The 23450-nt window shown below is 34.0% G+C and overlaps 1 protein-coding gene across 3 annotated transcripts in view; it reads right to left on the bottom strand.

The window, feature by feature from the left end:
* LOC145256195 (HEAT repeat-containing protein 5B-like) overlaps positions 1–23450 on the bottom strand; it is a 292341-nt gene that overhangs the window by 102956 nt on the left and 165935 nt on the right. For all 3 annotated transcript variants that reach the window (XM_080114803.1, XM_080114802.1, XM_080114805.1), the window contains exons 7-10: positions 17450–17595; positions 12700–12949; positions 9425–9577; positions 2075–2325 (exon numbers count right to left, since the gene is read on the bottom strand). In XM_080114803.1, coding sequence (XP_079970929.1) covers positions 2075–2325; positions 9425–9577; positions 12700–12949; positions 17450–17595 — 800 coding nt within the window. The remainder of the gene's footprint in view (positions 1–2074; positions 2326–9424; positions 9578–12699; positions 12950–17449; positions 17596–23450) is intronic.

The raw sequence follows: 23450 nt of genomic DNA, 5'->3' as shown, positions 1-23450 counted from the left end.
CAAGAAACACCCGTCTAGCAGAAAATACTATCAATAATTTCCCCCGCTCTTTATCTGTGCCTAAACCTAAACGTAGATTTCATGATCAAAGCTTCTTTCTTAGAACTGCACGAATATGGAATTATCTTCAGTTTTCCTGCTTTCCAGCTGACTACAATATGGTTGTTTTCAAGTCCAACATAAACAAGTTTTTGATGAGCCATTCCATATAAGTTAACAAATTTACCAAATTTCCATAACTAACAATTACTTTATTGTCCAATTGTCTACTGTACACTCTTTAACCCTTATCCTGGAGTGGCCTCTTGGCCTTGATAAGTGGTGATTACTTATATATATATATATATATATATATATATATATAAAAGAGCAAGCAGAATTATTTCTTTATTTTTATAGTAAAAACAGTTCAGCACAAAGATATAGAAAACAATTAGAAAAAACACTCCCTTCTCTTTTCAATTGCTAACCTGGTTACACTGTCTGGTCAATTCATACACTAACAACATCTGTAAAAATGCCAGCTTGTTTATGTAAGGATTCAAGAGATGCACAATATCAACAAGCTAGACTTTTGCCCATTAAAAATAGGCAAAAGTTATAATCTGTTGACTCAGAATGTGTACTTTGTCAAATTGATGGTTAAATATGTATTCATTTTTGCATTAAATACTAATCCCTAGTAATTCCTAACTGTGTACCAAATGGATATCATAAGACTTTGTTTGCTACAACATATAGCAAATGTCCATAAAAAATTTCAGCCACATTGGCCTAGTAGTTTCTGAGAACAGATGGACAAACTTATAATATAGGTGTAAATCAATAAAAAAAAAAATGTTGATTTTATAAAGTTCTTTTACTTTTATCATAAAACACCCCTCTCAGATTTTACTTAGATCTTTAAGAAACTAATGGTTAATGGTGCTTCGAGAATTAAGCAAAATCTGTTGAAGCAAGCAGAAATTATAAAACTTAATTGTTTATTGGAATTTGTAAAAAAAATGGAAAGCTGTCCAAGAAATGTGGTAAATAATGAATCAACACTCCTTAAAAAAAAAAGTTGCATTGATCAGATTAACTCATAGCATAGTCAGCTGGAGTAATATCTTGACATGGATGTGAAAGACAGTTAACCATCCAATTCTATGATCTTGTTGTTGATCATTTTAGCTGTACACTGCTTTTGCATGAAGTGTCAGATTTGAATCAGTCAAAAATTTTGTTGATTCAAAGATTTGTACTTTGACCAAATCCATAAAAAGCTTTGCGTTGTTTGTTGGCAATGAAGATTTCCTCATTAAAGATTAGTTGTTATTTTTTTAAAGAAATCCTTAGACAAGTAATCATTGTTTTAACATGGCGCAACACAAACTTTTTCATTAACCTAGTAATTTGAAAAGCTACTACCCCCTACCCCTCACCCCTCCATCTGAGAAATTCAGTAATCTAGTAAGAACCTTTATCTGGGATTGTTGCTTTATAGAGTTTGTTTTGTGCATTTAGCTATTGCATTTAATAGGAATGCATTTTGGAGATTTTATTGCAGTGGGTACATTGAGATGCAATTTCAATGTTGATGAGAACAATAATCCTAAAACAAAATGGATATATATATATATCATTGCACAGTTGGAAGGTTATATCACTTTGGGGGATATGCAAATAAAGAGTATATAAAATTATGAACCATTTAATTTGAATTGATTAAAAGAGGCAAGTGAGCATATAATGCAAGACAGGCTTAGATCTGATGACCTCATAGATTGATTAAATCTAAACAGTATAAAGAGATGTGTGCAGAAAAAAGAGACTTTGATAGTTTAGTCACATTGAAATAATGTATGTGTATTTGAATTAGTAAATGTATAACAGTTGAGGTAGCAGGGTAAGTTGGTAGAGGAAGGCCAAGGAAAAAAATGTGAGGAAATGATAAGGATGAACTTGAAAGAAAAAGTTATAAAGACTTCTCCAGAGATAGGTTCGTTGAAAGTCAATTTCTAAAAGCCATTCAACACATGTCAGCATATAAAATGTATGTTAAAGCGAATTTGACGATGAGGGAGATACTTACCTTCCCTTTAATGTGAGGGATTCCAAGAGGGCACTGGTAGACTCCACCCAGGAGAGCAGCCAGTGCACTGCTGTAACCGGAAATGGCTTCTGGAGAGTTCTTTAATTTGTCCATTCTTTCCATACATCTATCAAGTAGTGGAGATAATTGTGACGGCAGGGCAACGGCAATGCTGCCGAGGCACCAGGAAGCAGCCAAACGAGCGGCATGGCTAGGGTGGATCAACACAGACACAACAGGCTCAATTATTCCTGAAGAAAAAAAAAAAACTTGCTCAAGCTTGATAATTGCTATGAAATGTGGAAGTAGTAAATGTGGCTTTTCGGTTGTGCCTATTAAATGCAATCTCAGCTTGAAGTTTCACGTGAGGAAACTTCTTGCATAGAGCTAATCATAATCCTGCTCTCTAAATAAATGCATTTACCAAAAAAAAAAAAAACTATCCCTTAATAAAAACTGAGCTAAAGAGACAGTGCTCAAAACAACGAGATACTATAAAAAGGCTGACTGGGAAGCTATCAGAGATCTTATTAGAGACGCCCCATGGGGAAATATTTTTTCTCTTCCTGCTGAACAGTGTGCAACCGAGACCACTGAATGGTTCAAAACTGCAATCGAAGCGCATGTTCCCATGCGGAAATTCTATAGCAAGCCCCACTCTCCCCAATGGTTTACTTCGACTTGCGCAACTGCCATTGCTCAAAGGCAGCATGCATTCCGCAGGTTTAATCGACATAAGTCCAGTTCAAACAGACAGAAGTACATAGAAGCTAGAAGTAACGTTAAGAAAGAAATAGCGACAGCTAAGAGGGAATTTACGGAAACCACGAAAAAACGCATCGAAGCACAAAAACTAGGAACTCGTGACTTCTGGAAAATCTACAACAGTGTAGTAAATAATGGGCAATCAACAATTCCCCCACTAACCAACAATCACGAGGTTCTTTGCTCAGCAACCGAGAAGGCTAACATGCTTGCCAGTCGGTTTGCCTCAAACTCCACACTGGACCCTCTAAACCACCCCCTACCTCAATTTCCTATGCGGACAGACGCTACGCTAGACGACCTGAAAATCACCCCTGCTCAGGTGCATGCTATCATAAAAAACCTTGACACTTCCAAAGCATGTGGACCCGACCTCATCCCAGCTGTGCTATTAAAAAAGTGCTCGGCCGAAGTAGCTCCAGTTCTCTCCAAACTCTACAACAAATGCCTTAATGAATCTTGCTTTCCGAGCTGTTGGAAAACTGCTTCTGTAGTACCAGTATTCAAGAATTCTGGCGAAAGAACTGACCCATTAAATTATCGCCCTATTAGCCTCCTCCCACTTTTTGCCAAAATATTTGAGACCTTAATTAACCATGCTCTAGTCCAGCACCTTACAGATGCTAAACTTCTGACCGACCGTCAATATGGATTTAGACAAGCCCGTTCCACGGCAGACATCCTCACTGTAATCTCTGAACGCATATACCATTCACTGGACAAAGCGGGAGAGGGAAGAGCGGTAGCTCTAGATATATCTAAGGCTTTTGACAGGGTATGGCATGAGGGTCTCCTCAGGAAGATTAGATCTTACGGTATCACTGGTAGAATACTTAACATAATTAAATCCTTCTTAGATAAGAGAAAAATCCAGGTTGTCCTCGACGGTCGTACATCTAAACAATATGATATAAATGCGGGAGTGCCCCAAGGATCTATCCTGGGACCTCTGCTGTTCCTGATATTCATAAATGACCTCCCCGACAAGATTACCTCTGAGATGGGGATATATGCTGATGACACCACACTCTATAGCAGGCACGACAGGAAAACAAACGAACATATATCTAAAGTAATGGCAGAAACACTAGAGGATGACCTCCAATCAGTAGTGGAATGGGGACAAAAATGGATGGTCACGTTCAATGCCACCAAGACAAAACTGGTTTCATTCAATAATTACAAGAAACCTTCTCTACCACCTATAGCAATGGCCAACGACTCTTTATCTGAGAGTACGTCTCTCAAGCTCCTTGGCCTAACGTTCACTGGAAACATGAGTTGGAACAGTTACATCGAGGGCATTGCCAGGGCCGCTGCAAGGAAGGTGGGCTCTCTCTACCGTGCTAGAAAACTTTTAACACCCGAAAGTATCCTGTACCTCTATAAGGTCACTATTCGCCCATGTATGGAGTATTGCTGTCATATTTGGGCCGGTGCATCGGCTACTAGTCTCTCGCTCCTTGACAGGGTTCAAAAGAGAGTCGCAAATCTGATAGGCCCTAAACTGGCATCAAAACTCCAGCCTCTGTCCCATCGTCGAAACATTGCATCCCTCTGCCTGTTCTACAAGTATTATAATGGTGAATGCTCTGAAGAACTGCAAGCACTTGTGCCCCCACGACGTGAACACCCTCGACAGACCCGACAAGCTGCAAAATCCCACCCCCACACTGTAGAGATCCCTAGATGTAAAAGATCCTTCTACTCCAGTAGTTTCTTCCCCAGAACTGCTAGACTTTGGAATTCCATTCCGGGTCACTGCTTCCCCAACTGTACTGACATGCATAAGTTCAAGTGCAACGTGAACCAACATCTCGCTGCCCTAATCCCTACATAGTACCCCAGTAGATGTTTCCCCTGATAGTAGCCCCCTACACCAAAGTGGCAATGTGCCTTGTTTGGGGTGAAAATGTAAAAAAAAAAAGAATGGATAATTGAACCCTTATCTGCTGGTAGGTCACCAGAAATTAATTTCTCCCTTTTCCTTTCCTTCTGTCTGCCTTATCCTGAACTCCCAATCTTCTTCATCCATTTGTGACATTATCTGACATAAAATATTGTTTCTCGTCACCTCACTTTTTTATATATAAAGTAAAACTAATACTGAAGTGCTTATAACATGCATGAGACCTATTTCAGGAATGTTTCTACGTAAAATTAGGTATGTGGATATGTTTATATACAGTCGAGTAGGGAGGATTACATTGTGAATTAGCTTTTCTTCTGGGTGATAAGCCACATGTTCAAAGTATTAAAATCACTGCAACAGGATATAATGATAGAAACTTAAGATTGTAGTGTTTGCAGAGAGCAGCAGTTGGGTCACAGTCAGCAATGTAACATATGGCTGAGGCAACCATTGTCAAAGATTTCTATCTTCTGTCAAATCAGCCATCATCATTGGCCACGTCTTGCAGCCATAAATGAACTGAATGATAAGTAAATGCGCGTCTTTATTGAAAAATTATTGAAAATGGGGAGTGAAAGCCCTTCATTAAAAATTTAATTGCCTCCAAATTTTTGTGGAATTTTAACAATAGATATTTGATATCAAATATTCCATAATTTTCAGTATTTCCAGAGTATTTAAAAGGGGTTTTAAAAGACATATGGCTAAAACTTCTCATTTGAAAATTTACATGGTTACAGAGCTGCATTAAATTGCATCCAGTCATTTTATAGCAATAAAACAAGATTCCCAGAATTTCTTAAGAACCTTTATGCTTAAGTCTTGAGCTTTAAAGATTTTCTAGAATCAAAATTAGAATAAGGAGTCTAGGTTTTAGTATCATATTTTTATTTTAACTTTTGTAAGGAACAAGAGTGGTGAAATTCTTTTCTGGGAATTAATTTTACCCACCCTGGGACGGGTACTCTTCTAATACATATGAGTTATGAAAATTTATGACAAACTAACACAGAATCTTCCATATTTCACCCATAACGGACTCTCAGGCTGATCTCACAAGTCAATACGAAAATGAAACATGAAAGATTCTGAGTAACTTATAATTGCGATTTTTTTTTATAACATACCTAGATCTACTGGCATATTGAGCACTGTTGAAGTAAATACTGAAAATTGAGACATAAAATATCTCCTCCAAACATTTGATGTGGATATATGGAGATATATATATATATATATGATGAGAATAATGGAAATAATATTCCGACAAAATAGAGAAATAAAAAAGGAACAAACCGAGTTATGTGTTCATCAACATTTCTTCTTTATTTCGAGACTTCCTCTAGATGAATGAGATTAAGAAAACAAAACCACCAGTACAAATATTTGAAATTTTTTCATGTGCAAAATGACGCTGTTCTATATATTTATTTGCACATGAAAAATTTTCAGATATTTGTACTGATGTTTTTGTTTTCTTAATCTCATACATCCAGAGGAAGTCTCAAAATAAAGACGAAATGTTGATGAAAACATAACTCGGTTTGTTCCTTTTTATTTCTCTTTCTCATATATATAAGCAAGAGAACGAGAGATACTAAAAGCTAATTAAAAGGCTTATCTTAAAACATTATTATTATAAAGTTCTATCTGAAAAGCTATCAAGTACTTAGTACGAATTCTGCTGTCTTGCTTCGTCTCTGTTTCAATAATTTGATTTTATGTTATTGATTTTATATAAGAGAAAGAGAGGGGTTAATGACTTCTTATAATTCCTTCTCAATATTCATGATTCATCGAAAATCAATAAATAAGCCAATATTTAAAATGCTAGCATCAAACATCTACACATATTAATGACAATGCTAAATACCTATATTGAATAAAGTGAATAGCAAAAAAGATGAAATGATAAATTGCAAATAGAAAAAGAATTCAATTATGAAAATGTAATCATACATCAACAATGAACAAACAATATTTTGAATGATCAAAATACCCTTTTAATACCAACGGGGTTTTGCGGTTTGAAATAGAAGTTACATGAATTTCAAATCGTGAAAAAAAAAAGAAAGAAAAATTTAAAAAGAAAAATAAAGTTAAAATAAATAAACCAAGATAAAAAAAATAAAACAACAAACGTCTCCATTATTGGCAATTACCAAGAAGAGCTTGTCATAAGGAAGCTTGAGAGTTAAAAAGAAGGTAGACAGTTGATATTTGTTGATATGTCACTAAAAATCAATTTATCCATTTTCCTTTCTTCTGGCCATCTCTCTTACTTTCAATTTTCCTTATTCATTTCTAATATTATCTTCAATGTCCCCCTTATTTTTTTTTTTATATCTGAAATATAAATTTTACTGATACCTTATAATTATTATTTTTTACCCAGAATTTTAATGCGTGCAGATGAATTAAAATTCGGTAAATTGTCCATATACCAATAAAGTTCAAGTCAGAATAAGATGACTTAATTTGTAAGTTTCAAAATTATCAGTTTTTATAATCGAGCATTCGCATTCATATATTATTTTTATAAAATCAAGACAACAAAGATCAGAGTGATAGCAACAAGTTGGTATTTTCATAATATGTTACAGTATATATAGACATATAGAAACAGGAATAAACACTACCAATTTTCCAGTCATATATATCTCATACTGACATGATACTATGTAAAGCCAACTTAATGGCATGGTTTGTGAAGTCTGAATGCAGAAGGTTTAACTCAGACTCCAAAATATCCACCTCTAACTCATTATTTCCAAGTCTTCCAGTATTCAGTAATAATCAGAACCAGATTAAAATATCTGACTTTGATTTCTTTCAAAACTGTGGACTGATTCCACAACCCTGCATAATTTTGTTTTTATCATAATTCTGGTTTTGTTAAACACAGTTGTAGAAAATTAGTCTAAAATCTAATTATATGAATAGGGAATGGAAAATCCTGTCTCCCAGAGCATAACATTACCTTTTTTTTTTTTTTTTTTACTTGGTAGTTACCACTATTCAAGGCTTGATAAGGGTTAATGAATGTAAGTTGGTAGTAATTGTTAATGGTGTAGATTGGATAGAATTTGATTATTTATGGGGACGACTCAACAAGAATTTGTCTACACTGGATTTGAAGGCTATCATGTTGTAATCAACCAGGAAATAGGCCAACAGAGCAGTGTTCCACAGGCGGATAGTTCTGGAAAAGAAGCTTTGTTCATGGAATCTGCATTTATATTTAGCCACAGATTATTTTTATAGTGTTCAATTTTTTAGGTGAGCCCAATGATGTGCTCAGTATCGATTGGATGAGACAATGTGCAATTAAAATAACTTATTTAATGAATTTTTCAGTAAATTTGTGCTACTCTCTTGAGGTAAACAGTGAATGAGAATTTCTGAACCCCATTAAATACCATTTTTTATTTATTTTTTTGATTTCAATAATTTTTAGATTATAAATGAAATTAAAAGTTTTATTTGCTTTTTATGGATGTCAAGTGGGAATGCAAAACTCAATATTTTGATGTAAGTGAAATATATTTAAGCAAGTAATGTAGTTTCAGAAGATGTCCACTTATAAAATTAGTTAGTGAATAGTCGGAGAGGAACTACAACTCCAACAAAAATCCTCTTATTTAAAAATGAAATATTTTTTCCAGCAACAGCAGTGGGCACATTCACTCAGGACTATAGAGCAATTGATATGGCTGTATTTTATATATATATATATATATATATATGCATACATTCCTCTATGAGTGGAGCACTCTGGAGAAAATGATAATGTCCACTTACACGTTAGATTCTTCTATAAAAGGAATTTAATCTTGGATGATTCACTTATCAATATCATAAAAATTAATTCAAAAACAACAGCAGCAGATGCAGTGGTTCAGACAGTCAAGTGTTAGATTGTCGAAATCAGATTTGAGTTGAGTAGAGACAATTCCATATGCTGTGATAGTATCTATTAGGCAAATTTCCTACACATTATTTCAAGAATACCATAGTTGAAAATTGAAATAATCCTTTGATCTGAGGCTCAAAGAAAGTAGATATGAGCCTTTAGATTCATGTCACAAGGGAAAATTATAAAATCTTTTGTATCAGAGACACATGGAAATATAGATATAATTCTTTGGATTAAAGATTAAAAAAATCGTTTGTATCTCAGAGTGAGGAACAGGGAAAACAGTCCTTTGGATGTAAGGCAGTGAGCATTGGCCAGATCATAGTTACAGTGACAAATACTTAGATCTGAGAGATTAGGAAAATAGAATGGAAATGGCACTAACCCTATGCAGGTTTAATCGGCTTCCTTTAAAGGAGGAAGTTCCATGGAAGTATGAAATTTACAAGCAGTCCCCAATCATGTGTATATCCCCTTTAGGGGAGATGACGACGTTAGGTCTTTTGCAACTCTTGCAGGGAGGTCCCGACGTCCTCCTACGTACAGCACCTAGAATTCTCAAATTGGTCACTCATCTGGTATTGACCAGGCTCAATATTACTTAACTTTGGTGATCTTATGAAAACCGGTGTGATTATGCCATTAACTGACAAACTGATCTAAGGTAAAAGATCAAGAAATACGCAAATCCAAAATAGCAGTCCAACAAAAAACACTTAAATTCTGCTAAATCAAAACCAAAAAACATTGAACTTACCATGGGCTGGTTCTGCAACCAATGGGCTGGCAGAAGAGCCAAGTCGCTGTACAAGACTGCCTAATTCATGCAGGGCACAGACCAGTACATGTTGGCTGGCAGCTACCTCAGAAGCTTGGGATTTTCCATCACTATTTTCCATGACAGCTTCTCCTGAAACACACAAAAAAAGTAGATAGGCAAGGCAATGACAGACGATCTAAAGTCTGCACATTTGCAAAGAAATTATCATTTAAATATATGTTGTAAATATGAGATTGATTGCGACTATGTTGCTGATGCCCTCTAATATATATTTTAATGAAGCTATATTAAATATGAAAATATCATAAAGTAAATAATATAAATACCTAAAATTATAAATAACTAAAAAGGAGGTGATAATTAGTATAATGCATTCATCTAAACTCAATAAAAAAATTTTGTAAATAGCAAACAGTTTTTTTCTTAGGCAAAGATAAACAACACAAGTAAGAAAGACATTTTTAATAATATATTCATGTTATTAACAAAATAAATCTGGAACCAAAAACTAGATCCAGTATCCAGAAAGATTTTATTCTTTTATCTATTATGCTGGGAGAGCAATACTATTTTGTTTTTAAATCTTCCAAAACAGTTTTTCATACTAAACAATTGATGATTCGTAGAATAATATTAGGACTAGTGTAAATTCATGGAAGCAAAAAGATTGCAAGAGATTTACTGACTTACAAGCAAAAGAGTTTTCCAATGAAAGACTAAGTTTTGTTTTTTTTTCTATATAGTTTTAAATATTGAAAAACTTTGTGTGTGTGTATATATCTATAAAAGTGAAAGCGCCTGTTTGTCTGTGTGTGTGCATTTCCCTACGCAATAACTGTCAATTTTTAGTCTACAGACTCGAAATTTGATATACAGAATACTGAGATTTGGGAAAATCGATGTGATCGGTTTTCAGCCAGAATTTTGGCGATTAATGGGGTCAAAATTCAACAATTTGACCTTTGAGAATTCTACCAAACTCCTCCGACAATTTTCGGTCTAAACACTTGAAATTTTAGATATAGGTTCATTGGACATGGATTTAACTTAATTTGAGCCCAAAACAATAAGTTTTAAGGGGTCATAATAGGGGTCAAAGTTAAAAAAATTGACGACTTTTTTTTTGTTTTGCTCAACATACATCTCCAAATACCCGGGCAACACCGGGCACCCATATATATTTTGTATTTTGTGTACAGAAAGTTGTTAGATAAGTCATTGGTACCGTCAGTTTCAAGCCCGATAATTAGGACCGTTTTAGATATCCATATCAAGCTCTCTTCAGCCAATACTCATCACCCAAAACAAAACAGTTCACGAGATGAGTATTGGCTGAAGAGAGCTTGATATGGATATCTAAAACGGTCCTAATTATCGGGCTTGAAACTGACGGTACCAATGACTTATCTAACAACTTTCTGTACACAAAATACAAAAACGTTCTTATTTTTCAGATTTTCTTTTTAATTAAGCACTCTGCTGGATTTCTTTTTAAAAAAAAACCTAATATATAGCTATATTATATATATATATATATATACACACACATATATCTTCTAGGAGAAGGAAAACTGATGTAAAACCTGTCTTGTGGCAGCCATTGCACCAATTAAGATTAGCAGTTGTACTAAAAAAGCGTGGCTGATTCTGCACAAAGTCTTCACCACTATAAACCAATCATCTGTGTGGATTTCCGAAAAACTTAGTTGTTGTGGCAGAGCTCATACATCGAAATCGACAAGAGGGTACATCATCATATATATATATATATATATATATATATATATATATATATATATATATATATATATATATATATATACTATGAAGTCACCACATATCAAAACTAAAAGCCACTAAGGGGTAAAAATTAATGCTGTTGTCAATTGGATGCTGAACAATATGAGAAGATTGAAAACAATAAATGGAGAGGATAAAACTCGATTACTTTTAAGAAAACAGCTTGACAAATATTTGTTAAGACTTGAAGGCAACCATGTTGTAGGTTGCAGAGAAGCAACGTGTTTCACAGATAAGAGGTTCTTGGAAATAAACTTTTACTGGAAACCGTTTTGTTTTGGGTATATAGAGAAAGGGAAAGTTTTTGCACTAGTGATAGGAAGTAGAGTTCTCGTAATATTGACAACATTCATGTCCATTATGCGTACCACATTAGTGATATGTCAGTTAATTCGAATAAAATGAACACCAATAAAAAAAAAAACTCCATTAGGTGGTTTTACTTGGATGACAAGCAATTCATTTTTTAGCACACATACACACATTATGAAACTAAAGCCAAGTTAATCATTCTTTCTTATATATTAGGTTGAGAAGAAAGTGGTCTGCAACCGGTCTCATCCATTATAGTTTTTTGAATGCAGGCGAAACTATTACAACAGTGAAGTACTGTCAACAAATGAATGAAGCGCATCAGAAACTTTAACAACACTCAGCATTAGTCAACAGAAAAAGGCCCAATTATCCTCCATGACAATGCCTGACCACATATTGCTGAACCAACCCTGCAGAAGTTGAATGAATTGGACTACAAAATTCTGCCTCATCCACTATACTCTGCAGGCCTCTGACATACCGACTACCACTTTTTCAAGCATCTCTACAACTTTCTGCATGAGAAATGCTTCAAAAACCTAAGTAATATCAAAAACGCCTCCAGAAACTTTGTCATTAGAATGTAAGATCTGTACGTTACTGGCATGAATAAACTTGTTTTGCGTCAGGAAAAGTGTGTTGATGCTGATGGTGTTTATTTTAATAAATTTTTGTCTGAGCCGAGACATGTTCATCTGAATTTAAAAGTTAAAAACTGCAACTTTGTCAACCCGATATTTTAATACAAAATGTAATGTAAAATATTATTTACTTTTGGGATTAAGTTATTTATTATTTTTTTTTTAATACATTTTAATTGTTCTAATGAGCCATAATTTGAAATTTATTCACCAAGTTACTCTCTGAACTTCTTAGTACTCTCATGCTATCTCACTGTATGTTGTATGCCACCGCTCCTTATTTTTAAGTTTCTCTCACTTGTTACCTTTCATTTATTAGCAATCAAAGAAATAAAACACTTCTTATAAAAAAAAAAGATTGAAATGGTTTATTATAAACAATAGGAAATATCACGAAAATTATTACTATTTAACATATAGCTAGATAAAAAATATATAAACAGGGGGAAGGGAGATAGAGGGTGAGGTAGATAACTGATTAAGATTAGAACTTACCGACAGCATTCATCTGCTTGATTATGATCTGGGAGATTTCCTTTGCAGCAGCAATTTGGGCTTTTTCTCCCAGGAGGGCTCCAATCGTGGAGCGCAGAATGAATAGGACACATTTACGTGCATACACAGCGTCGACATGTGTTGGTGTGGCCTTTGGGCTGCCTACCAAGTTAAGCACATGGTTCAAGAACACAGGAATATTCCGTTCCAACCATAGTCCACCCATGCACTTGACATATTCCACATATGCCTTTAAAAGAAAAAAAGAAAAAATTTTATAAAATAGACTAAATTTTTAAGCAACATTCACAAACTGCAAAATGATTTTAAAATAAGACAAAACAAAGAAACACACTTATACAAAAAAAAACAATTGAATTGTAAAGAAATTCAAAAAGATAAAAAAAAATTTTTTTTTTTTAAATGGGGGGGTGAGTGAACTGGGTGTTATAACAGCTTTTCTGCTGATTACAATAGTCTTCTTCAACTCCAATATGAACAAATACTTGTTAAGCAATCTTCTTAAGTAATTAAATCCTGCTCTTTTCATCCATCATTTCCAATCCTATCATAGTATTGTTCATCATCCAACTGACAATCTCATTAACACTTTATCCTCGAGTGGCTTCTGACTTTGGTAAATGATGACTCAGTGTAAGTATATTTTTTTTCACCTGCCTGCTTAGTAATAACAGAAAAAAAAAGGTGCCTGTGGATCACTTAAATAATAAAAAATTACATTTGATTTAGATATCTTCACAGTATCAAATTACAAAGTCGGTGTCTTCTAGCAGTCTAGTAATTCCAAAATAGAGGGCACATCAGAGACTGACTGCTTCTGATATGACCTGCTTGACAAAGGGATACCATGAAGAAAGACTCGAAACTCCAATGACACATGCAAAGCACATCACTGATAAATACCTCCAGCGCCCTAGTAAGAAGAGTATATTAGAAATAACTAAAAGTCTATTTCAATATAAAAAAAAGCAACTTGATTGCTTACTTCCCAAAACATTGGGATTTATTTAATGAAAGAGTAATGATAGAAACAAAGTGTCAGGGTACATCAAGAGTTTAACTGATGTGTTTGTAAATAGCATTCAACGATTTTGTGATTAACATATAAAGAATAAATTGTATGAACAGGATTGGAAGCTTTTGGATTAGATTTTTTTTTTTTTTTTTTAATTCAATTTTCACCCCAAACAAGGCACAGTGCCACTTTGAAGCAGGGGGGTACTATCAGGGACTTAATTAGGGGGGGGGGGTCATTATGAAGGGAGATGAGTAGAAAGATGTTTGTTAACATTACACTTGAACTTCTGCATATCACTGCAGTTGAGAAAGCAGAATCCCGGAAGGGAGTTCCAAAGACCCGCAGTTCTGGGGAAGAAATTACTGGAGTAAAAAGCCTTCTTGCACCTAGGGATCTCTACTGTAAAGGGATGAGACTTAGTAGCTTGTCGCGTTTGTCGGGGGTAGTTACGTCGGGGAGGTACAAGTGTTTGCAGTTCGTCAGAGCATTCACCATTAAAGTATTTGTAGAACAGGCAGAGGGATGCAACATCTCGTCGATTTAATTTAAGACTCTTAACAGATCGGCATTAAAGAAATAAGTAGAAATCAAGAAATTAATGAAATTTTTTTAAGTTGAAATCTACTTTTTGTTTTTATCTTTGATTTTTACTTAGATGTAAGTACTATTTTGAAAGTAGTTAATCTTTAAAAAACAATTGTACAGTTGTTTTTTGTTTCTTTTTTAATAGCTAATAAATAATCTCCTGTAATAACAATATTGTCTACAATTAAAAAATAAAATCTTAATTGTGATTATTTCTAGATAAACTACATATTTATAACCATTAAACAAATACCCAATTAACCACCCCCTGCTATTCAACCTAATAATAATTGAATTCTAAAATTAATGCATGCTCTGATTTCTGCCCATCAACCACGACTCTTATGAACATATCAGAGAGAATTGATTAAATAATTGAGAAGACATTTCCAGCAATACCGTAACTGGAAATCTTATGGAGTAGACTTTTAGGCCATACCCTATCAAATGCCTTTAATATGTCAAAAGCAATTGCCCTAAAAAGGAAGCCTCTTCCAGAGATTCGCTAATCTTAGGAGATATAACTGTTAGCACATCTGCTGCAGATCTAGCAAAATAGAAACTATATTGCATGTCACTAAAAAGGTTATTTTTCTCCCAAGGTGGTTGACTAATTCTCTATTTAACATAGATTCCAATAACTTACTGATGACGCAAATGAGACTTATTGATCTGTACTGAGAGAGAGAGATAATCAATCACCTAAATTCTTAAATATGGGACATACTGACAAGATTTTCCAAGGTGTTGGGAAGCAATTCTCTTTAAGACAATGCTTAAACAGCTTTGTAAGTATGAGAGTTCTGGTTGAAGCTTTTTGAACACTAATGCCATCAGGGTCAGTTGCTTTACTGGAATCAAGGTTTTTGATTAGCTTAGCAACATCACACACAGATATTTGTATGTCGCATAGCGTGTTTTCAGATCCAGAAGGAAATAAGGGGAGTTGATAGCGTTGATTGCATAGGGTAGAATTAGCTGCAAAGTTCTTGGCAAAGATTGACTTTGTCCAATGCTGATGAGATTACCTCAGGTCTATTTATGATGGTTGAGAGAGCACACGCTTCTGCTCAGGACCGTTTGCTATTTGCCAAAACTGGTGGGAACCAAGCCGCTGCTCAGCTACTATGGACTTAACGGACTGAGCATACAACTCTCTCGCATTCTTTATTACTCCTTTACAGTGGTTGCTGGCAGTCTTGAAAGCGGTTTCATCATTACTCAGTACATGTTGGAAGCAATAGAAAAAGTCATTTCTGTACGCAATGACAGCAGCACATTCTGGAGAGAACCATAGCTGGCTGTTAGGCTCTTGCTGGAATTTTTTAAAGGGTATGAAGCAGTCTGTACCTACAATTAACCATTCTGTCAGGTCTGATACTATAGGGGACACATTCTTTGTAAACATGAAATGCAGAGGTAGATCTGATATAAACGTACAGAAGCTATCCCAGTCAGCCATAGAGTATGGATATACTGTACGATAGAGGGTTATGTCAGAGTACATTATATTTTGTTTTTATTTTAACTGATAAAACCGAGTGGTTGAAAGATCTCAGTGGAGACAGAACAGAGGATAAACATATCTCAGGGCATGTTGTGAGAAAAAGGTCGAGGAAACTTGCATAACGACCATCAGTGTCAGGCACATGAGTGGGTTCATGAAAAATCTGAGTCAGGTCATAAGCTATGGAGAAATCATGACAGAACCTTCATTATCTGCCTTGTTTGAGTGGGCTAACCATTCCACATTGTGAACATTGAAGTCTCCACAGACGTGAATGTTAGCCGAAGGAGCAGCAGACAGGAGGTGGTCAATTTTCTCAAATATGCTCTTAAAGATAGTAACTTCATTGCTATGGGGGCGATAGAGGGCAAATATAAACGTGGTGGTGTGAGCAAGTGTAACTCAAAAGCACATATAGGGTAATTTAGGGTCTTCTCTGGAGATATCCCTAACACATGGAAAGTCATCTCTAATGTAGGCACATATTCCATGTCAATCTTGGGGGTCAGATTTTGATGTTAAGTTAGAGTATACTTTAATCATGAACTCATTCAGGGAAATAGTCGGTCCAATCCCCATTTCATTTAGGAATAATAGGTTTGGTTTTGTTTCCTGTAATTGAGTTTCAACCTCTAGAATATTGATATGTAGATCCCTGATGTTGGAGAAGGAGACATGATAGTGGGTATCTATATTGGCAGTTGGAGTTCTGTGTTTAATCGTGTATTTTTACTGGAGACTTCTCACGATGGCGTTTAAGGATTTGTGGAACAAGTTGACAGACTTGATTAGAGCAGGGCAGAAAGGGAAAGTAAAGAAAAAGATAAAGTAAAGCTGTAACAATTGCCCACTAATACGGCAACCAGAAGCTACTGCATGGTCCAGAATCCAGTCACGAAATGGCAATACAACAGCCTTTAGTACTTTGCACCTGCTTATAGGATGCCCTACTTAGTGGTTAATCCAATGTTTGGGTCCCTGACTATCAGGCGGATAACATCAACCCAGTTAAAACGTTTACCTCCAGCACCCTTATTAGTGACATTGTTACAAGGATAGGCATAGAAACAGAAAATTTTCAACATCTAAGGTGACTGCTCATGCAAAAATATAACTGATCTAGAACAGCTTTTTCTTCTCTCTTTGTCAGAAAAATCACTCATTCTAAATGAGGACTAAGGGACAAATTAGGAGGAGTGAGTTATGGGAATTGCCAATAATGCATCTACAATGCATGGTCTGAGATCAAGGGCTTTAAAAGATCACAGACGTCATCTTGAATCTTTTTGATTTTTCTTTCTTCTCAGCCAGCGGGACAGACAGATATAAGGACATTTCTGAGGCGAGTGTGGATTATTTATTTATTGTGTATAGCAACACAAGGCACAAACATCTGGCCACTTGCTTCTTTAATGAATATCACAAATATTTCATCTAATAGTTCCCCAAAAATGCACTTTGAATACCAATTCTTTTTAAGCGTTATTTCTGAATTCATCAAATTCCATCTTAAAAATCTTTTACATTATTGTTGTTCTCAACTTGGTTGTGCAACACATTCATAGAATATAGATTACACTATTAGCAAAAAAAAATTTTTGATTTAAAAATTCACTTACATGAGTAACACCAACTCTGATCTCTCTATTCACATTTCCACTTCCTTTGATCATCTCTCCAGCTGCAGAACTTTTCAAGAAACCAAGCCCTCCTCTCAAAAAACCAGCCGCCAGAACAGTAAGCACTTCGACTTGTTTGCCTTTACCTGCACAAAATAAATAAAAATAAATAAAAAAAAAAGGTGAAAGGGTTTGAATTTAAAAAGTTAAAGAAAGAATAATCACTTATAAATCAACAAAACAAATACCTAATTCATTTTTGAAAATAAAAGAAAACAAGCCGCACGTGCGTGGTCCCCTTTTGTGCTGCATGTGAGATGGCGCCACAAAAAATAGTGAAGAAATGATGAATGTGAGAAGTGTGAAGAGCCAATGTTGCTTTCACATTTTCGCCAAGTTTCAGAAAAATCTAATAGATGGAGCAAAAGTTATGGGGGTAAAAAGTAATTTTTTTGCAATTTTGGGGCGTTTGTGACCGCTTTTGAGCTCCTGGAAATGCCGAATCCCAGTGAAAATGGACAAATGGTGCAGTTTCACGCCTTAAGGCATGTATATTTGAAATCAGCACCATGGAAACCCACTATATAAACATACATATCAAGTTCTTGAGTAATATGAAAAAAAGAGCTCTAAAAAGGCATGTTTTTTTTTAGCCCTGAAAGTCCCAGAGGGATGTGAACCAGAATTTTGCCAGGGTCACCCATACTAAACTTATATTTTGGCCAAGTTTCAAGAAAATCTAATGGATGGATGGATCAAACGCGATGGGGCAAAAAGTGTCATTTTTGGCCATTTTGGATCTCTTTTGACCCTCTGGGGACATCGAATCTCCGTATAAATGGATAACAGTGCAGTTTCAGGCCTTAACACATGTATATTTGAGTTGATCACTGTGAAAAGCCACTATTTAGTAAGATATATATAAAGTTTTTGTTGAGAAATATGAAAAAAGAGCCACAAAAAGAGGCATTTTTAGTACTGAAAGTCCCTGGAGATGCGAACCAGAATTTTGCCAAGGTCACCCATACTAGATTTATATTAAGAACAATGGGTTTCACATTTTGGCCAAGTTTCAAAAGAATCTAATGGATGGATCAAAAGTTATGAGGCAAAATGTGTCATTTTTTGGCCATCTTGGGGCATTTTTCACCTCTTGAGCCCCTGGGAGCGCAACAGGAATTTTTGTAAAAAAATTTTTTTTAATGTACACATCTATTTAATGGAATAGAATTTGTGGCAAAATTTCAGGAAAAACTAATGGATGGTTATCTGGCAATCATCCGGACTAACGGATGCATGTCGCCACTGAAAACATAGGTCCCTCTCTGATAAATCAGGGGACCAATACAAGTATTTAATCTGACTAGACAGGTTGCTGACTCGATGGGATGACACTTGTTACCTTTTGAGCCAGAAAGTCACTTATATGCTATGCACCAACTAATAAGAGAGCAAGAAAAAAATATTTTCAAAAATATATTTATGAACCCATCAAGCAACAAAGTCTATATTAATAAAGTTACCAGGAAATTTATTATCTGACTGGGTTTCTCTCACATTACTTATAATTAGGTTTTGATTTTAAGCAATTTTATTCAATTAATAAAATTAAAAACCTTTTATTAAAAGCATTTCATAAATACTTATCTACATAAATAAAGGTACCAGACAGTTTATCTTATATATTTTCATCTGTGCCTGGGCAATACTGGGTAAACTGAACTAATGTATAATAATAACCCCCTCTCCCTCACCTTAAAAAAAATTCATGAAATAGGTTTACATGCAGACATTGTGATTGCCATTAATTTGAACTTGTTAATATCTCCCATGTCAACAAAAATGGATAAAAAACTTTAGAATACTGTTCAAGCTTTGAAATAGTGGCTGACCTTCAAGTCAATGAACTTTTGCCAAAAATTGTTGCTTAATAATTGAAAATTGCCCAAGAATTGCCAACATGATTGGGGTTGGGGAATGACTTGTAGTTGGTAATCGAGGTGAAAAGTGGGTAGGAGGTAAGGAAGACTAAAAGCAACAAAAACTCTTACAGAATATGGTAGATGATAAAATGATGAGGCAAGTTAAATAGCAAAGAAGAAAAATGTGTTATGAAGAATGGGTGAGAAGCAAAATAATATGGTGCATTTGAAGTTCTTTCAGGAATTGTTTGAAAGACATGAAAGATTGGAGGAGGAGGAGGAGGAGGAGGAGGAGGAGGAGGAGGTTGTTTGTTTTTGTTTTTAGATGGTGTGAAAAAAAGATGGCTGGTTGAAAGGGGTGAAAACTGAATAAAAAAAAGTGTACAACACTGGAAACAAGGAAGCACTAGCATATCCAAAGAAGCAGAAGGTTTAAAAATACCATTGTAAAGTAGAAAACAAAATGTCTACTAGAATAGTTAAAACAAAAACATTTTATAAAGATTAAAAAAAAGTTTTGAATGAAGGAATTAAAATTTAAAAAAAAAAAAAAAAAAAAAAAAATGGAACCCCCCCCCCAAAAAAAAATGTTTTACAAAAAAAAACTATAATAAAATAAATTTTTAAAAATTAAAAGGTAAAAAGAAATTGCTTTCAAATTTTTTAACAAAAGTAATCGCAATAAAAAGTAGATTATTCGTTGGGTTTTGTGAATCATTTTATATCAAAATCATACATGCTCACTATGCAATCAAATTCATTTGGTTTTGGAGGTTTGCATTTTGTAAACAAATAAATGAACAGTCTTGACAACTACTACTACAGCTACTATAATTTCAGGTCAGATTGGACTTGAGAGCAGTTAATTAATACAAATCACATATGCAATATACACACTTAAACTCAGATACATTAAAGTGGCAATACGTAGTGAACATTCCATCATATTCAGTTAAACATCCGTTTTATATGCTGACATGTTGGACAGCTTTTAGAAATTAACTTCCAAACTATCCTATTTCTGTCAAGTATATATTCCTCTTGCATCCGTCCTCATCTTTTCTTCCATATTTTCCTTGGCACTCTCCTGCTACCTCAACTGTTTTACATCTACTACACTAAAAAGTAAACCATTAGTGATCACACCATTTACTACTAAGACTCTAAATTTTATTTGTTTTCTTTATCTGTTTTGTCTTTATCCCTCGTTTCCATCCACCCTTATTACTTCCTCCAATGTTTTCCTTGATCTCTCCCCACTCCTGCAATTATTCTACATCTTCTAACCCAAACAATCTTATCCATTCTTTCAGTAACGCAACAGTCTACTCTTCTACATGCATTTCCTTATACTGTCCAGATTTAATCTTCCTTTTCTATTCATGCAATGCATGTCTTCTACCCAGATTGGCAAGGTTTCACTTCCATGCATCATCATACTACATACTAGAGACGCACTAGAACAAATACAATAACAATGTTCATAGTACTAATACTAAGAACGGACCAGGTTACATCTTGAAGGAATTGTATTTTAGATACAGTCATGTTAAATTACATTATATTTTCTGGTAACCAAATAAAGTTTTTATATTTTTTAATATTAATTATATTAAGATATTATATTTTATAGATCTCTAAATATGAGCTGGGCAGAGTCAAATTGCTTGCCTCTGGATTCTGTTTACATAACAGTTTCATCCAGAAATTGTTAGCATGTTCGGAATTTATGCCGGAGGTAGAATTTCATCTAGACACACCTGGAAGAGGTCAATATGTGGATGCAATGCTACTGCAGAGAAAAAGTATCTACATGTATTTGTGCATTGCATTCTATTAAGCTCTTCTAGACTTAACACATTATACACACAATAAAGAAACATCAACACTAATGATTATAAATATATATATATATATATATATATATATATATATATATATATATATATATATATATATATACATCCCTGATATTGAGCATATGAAACTTCATAATGCAACAATATTCCAATTTGATGGAAAGAAAATATTTTGGGGTTTTTCTTTTTTCAGATTCACACATATGCTTATATATACATACATATATATATACACACTCCTATGAATTTGGGTTTTTTGTGTATTGATATTCATATTAAAAGCTCTTTTTTCTATTCATTTAAAAAGAAAATAAACCTTGTTATATATGGGTCGGGGAATTGCATTAATCTTCAAAAGATTTAGCTAATTTGCATATTCTTTTAAACAGTCACTTTAATTAATTCCCTATTAGTTTTTTCAGTTTTCTTATGGGATGCTCATCTTTAGTTAACTATTATGTGAAATTATATCCATGAGGATTTATACTTGCGTAATATTTTTATAAAGAGGTTATAGCAAACATATTAAGAAAAGATTAAAATAAAATGGAGAGTTACACCGGGGCTTGAACAGGGGATCATTCAATCTGTAGTCTAATGCGCTACCACTAAGCTATGTCTCCAGATTATAATAAATCTGTTTTTTTTTAAGAAATGGTTTGCTGAAATTTTTATTTCCCTTTGCTGATGTAATGTAAAATATTCCCCTGTAAAAATTCTTTTATCTATAATATAAAAGATATTTTAAGATCAGATTATTTTGATTTGCAATACTTATCAGATGGATTTCTATACAAAACATATCCAAGAACACTACCAGACATACAAATTAGCTTTGTGTGAAAATTGCAAAAGATAGGTTCAGCCGTTTCAGAACCTATGAGGAAGGAACACACGCACAAAGTGACTTTTATATAATAGTAGAAATATATATATATATATATATATATATATCTCAAGGAAAAAGATGATAAAAATATCTAACATTTTTATAAAAAAACAAGGTTTATTTTATTATGGTTGCTAAACGATTTCCCTTCCATTCTTTAAACAAAGTTGCAGTGCCATCAATATACTGTGAATTATCTGTAAATGTACACCATATATAGAAAATACAGTTGTCAATATGAACTTATTATAATAGCAAACCTATTTTTTCTAACTACTTAGAAGATTAAACCCAAAATAGCTGCCAGAAAATAAATATCACTCAGATTTTACAGTGTTGATGATGATGTAGGTACATCATGAATACTTGTACCTGACAAATGCTAAATATAGTTCTATTAAATCTTAATAGGTAGTAGTGGGGACTGACATGCCCTCGAACATGGTATAATGCACAAAAGCAGGTAAGCCTTTGTCTACTTATGCATAGTCTATTACACTCAAACTTAACTGATAAGATCAAGGTCAACAAAGCATGCAAGTTAATCACCCCTACCCCTCTGCTTCCTGTGAAAATATAGAGTGTCTATTCTAAGCTCAGGCCACATACCTGTGTAGATCTAATCTCACATATTGTTGACGTATGAAGCCATAACAAATGAAAATAATTTCAAATCACTATCCTGGACGACAATGCCAACCACATTTAAACATATACATGTATATAGAATCATAATTTAAGAATAATATTCATTAGAATAATGTGAATTAAAAAAAAACAAAGGAATAGAAAAAAAAAGGAATAGAACAAAAAAATAGAAAAAAAAGGAATAGAAAAAAAAGGAAAAAAAAAAGGAAAAGAAAAAAAAGGAAAAGAAAAAAAAGGAAAAGAAAAAAAAGGAAAAGAAAAAAAGGAAAAGAAAAAAAGGAAAAGAAAAAAAGGAAAAGAAAAAAAGGAAAAGAAAAAAAGGAAAAGAAAAAAAGGAAAAGAAAAAAAGGAAAAGAAAAAAGGGAAAAGAAAAAAGGGAAAAGAAAAAAGGGAAAAGAAAAAAGGGAAAAGAAAAAAAGGAAAAGAAAAAAAGGAAAAGAAAAAAAGGAAAAGAAAAAAAGGAAAAGAAAAAAAGGAAAAGAAAAAAAGGAAAAGAAAAAAAGGAAAAGAAAAAAGGGAAAAGAAAAAAGGGAAAAGAAAAAAGGGAAAAGAAAAAAGGGAAAAGAAAAAAGGGAAAAGAAAAAAGGGAAAAGAAAAAAGGGAAAAGAAAAAAGGGAAAAGAAAAAAGGGAAAAGAAAAAGGGGGAAAGAAAAAAGGGAAAAGAAAAAAAAGGGAAAAGAAAA

The sequence above is a fragment of the Euprymna scolopes genome, chromosome 32 (genome assembly GCF_053919585.1).
Source record: "Euprymna scolopes isolate OS-2025 chromosome 32, ASM5391958v1, whole genome shotgun sequence".
In the NCBI taxonomy this organism is placed as follows: Eukaryota; Metazoa; Mollusca; class Cephalopoda; order Sepiida; family Sepiolidae; genus Euprymna; species Euprymna scolopes.
This window is presented reverse-complemented; position numbering and strand designations above follow the sequence as displayed.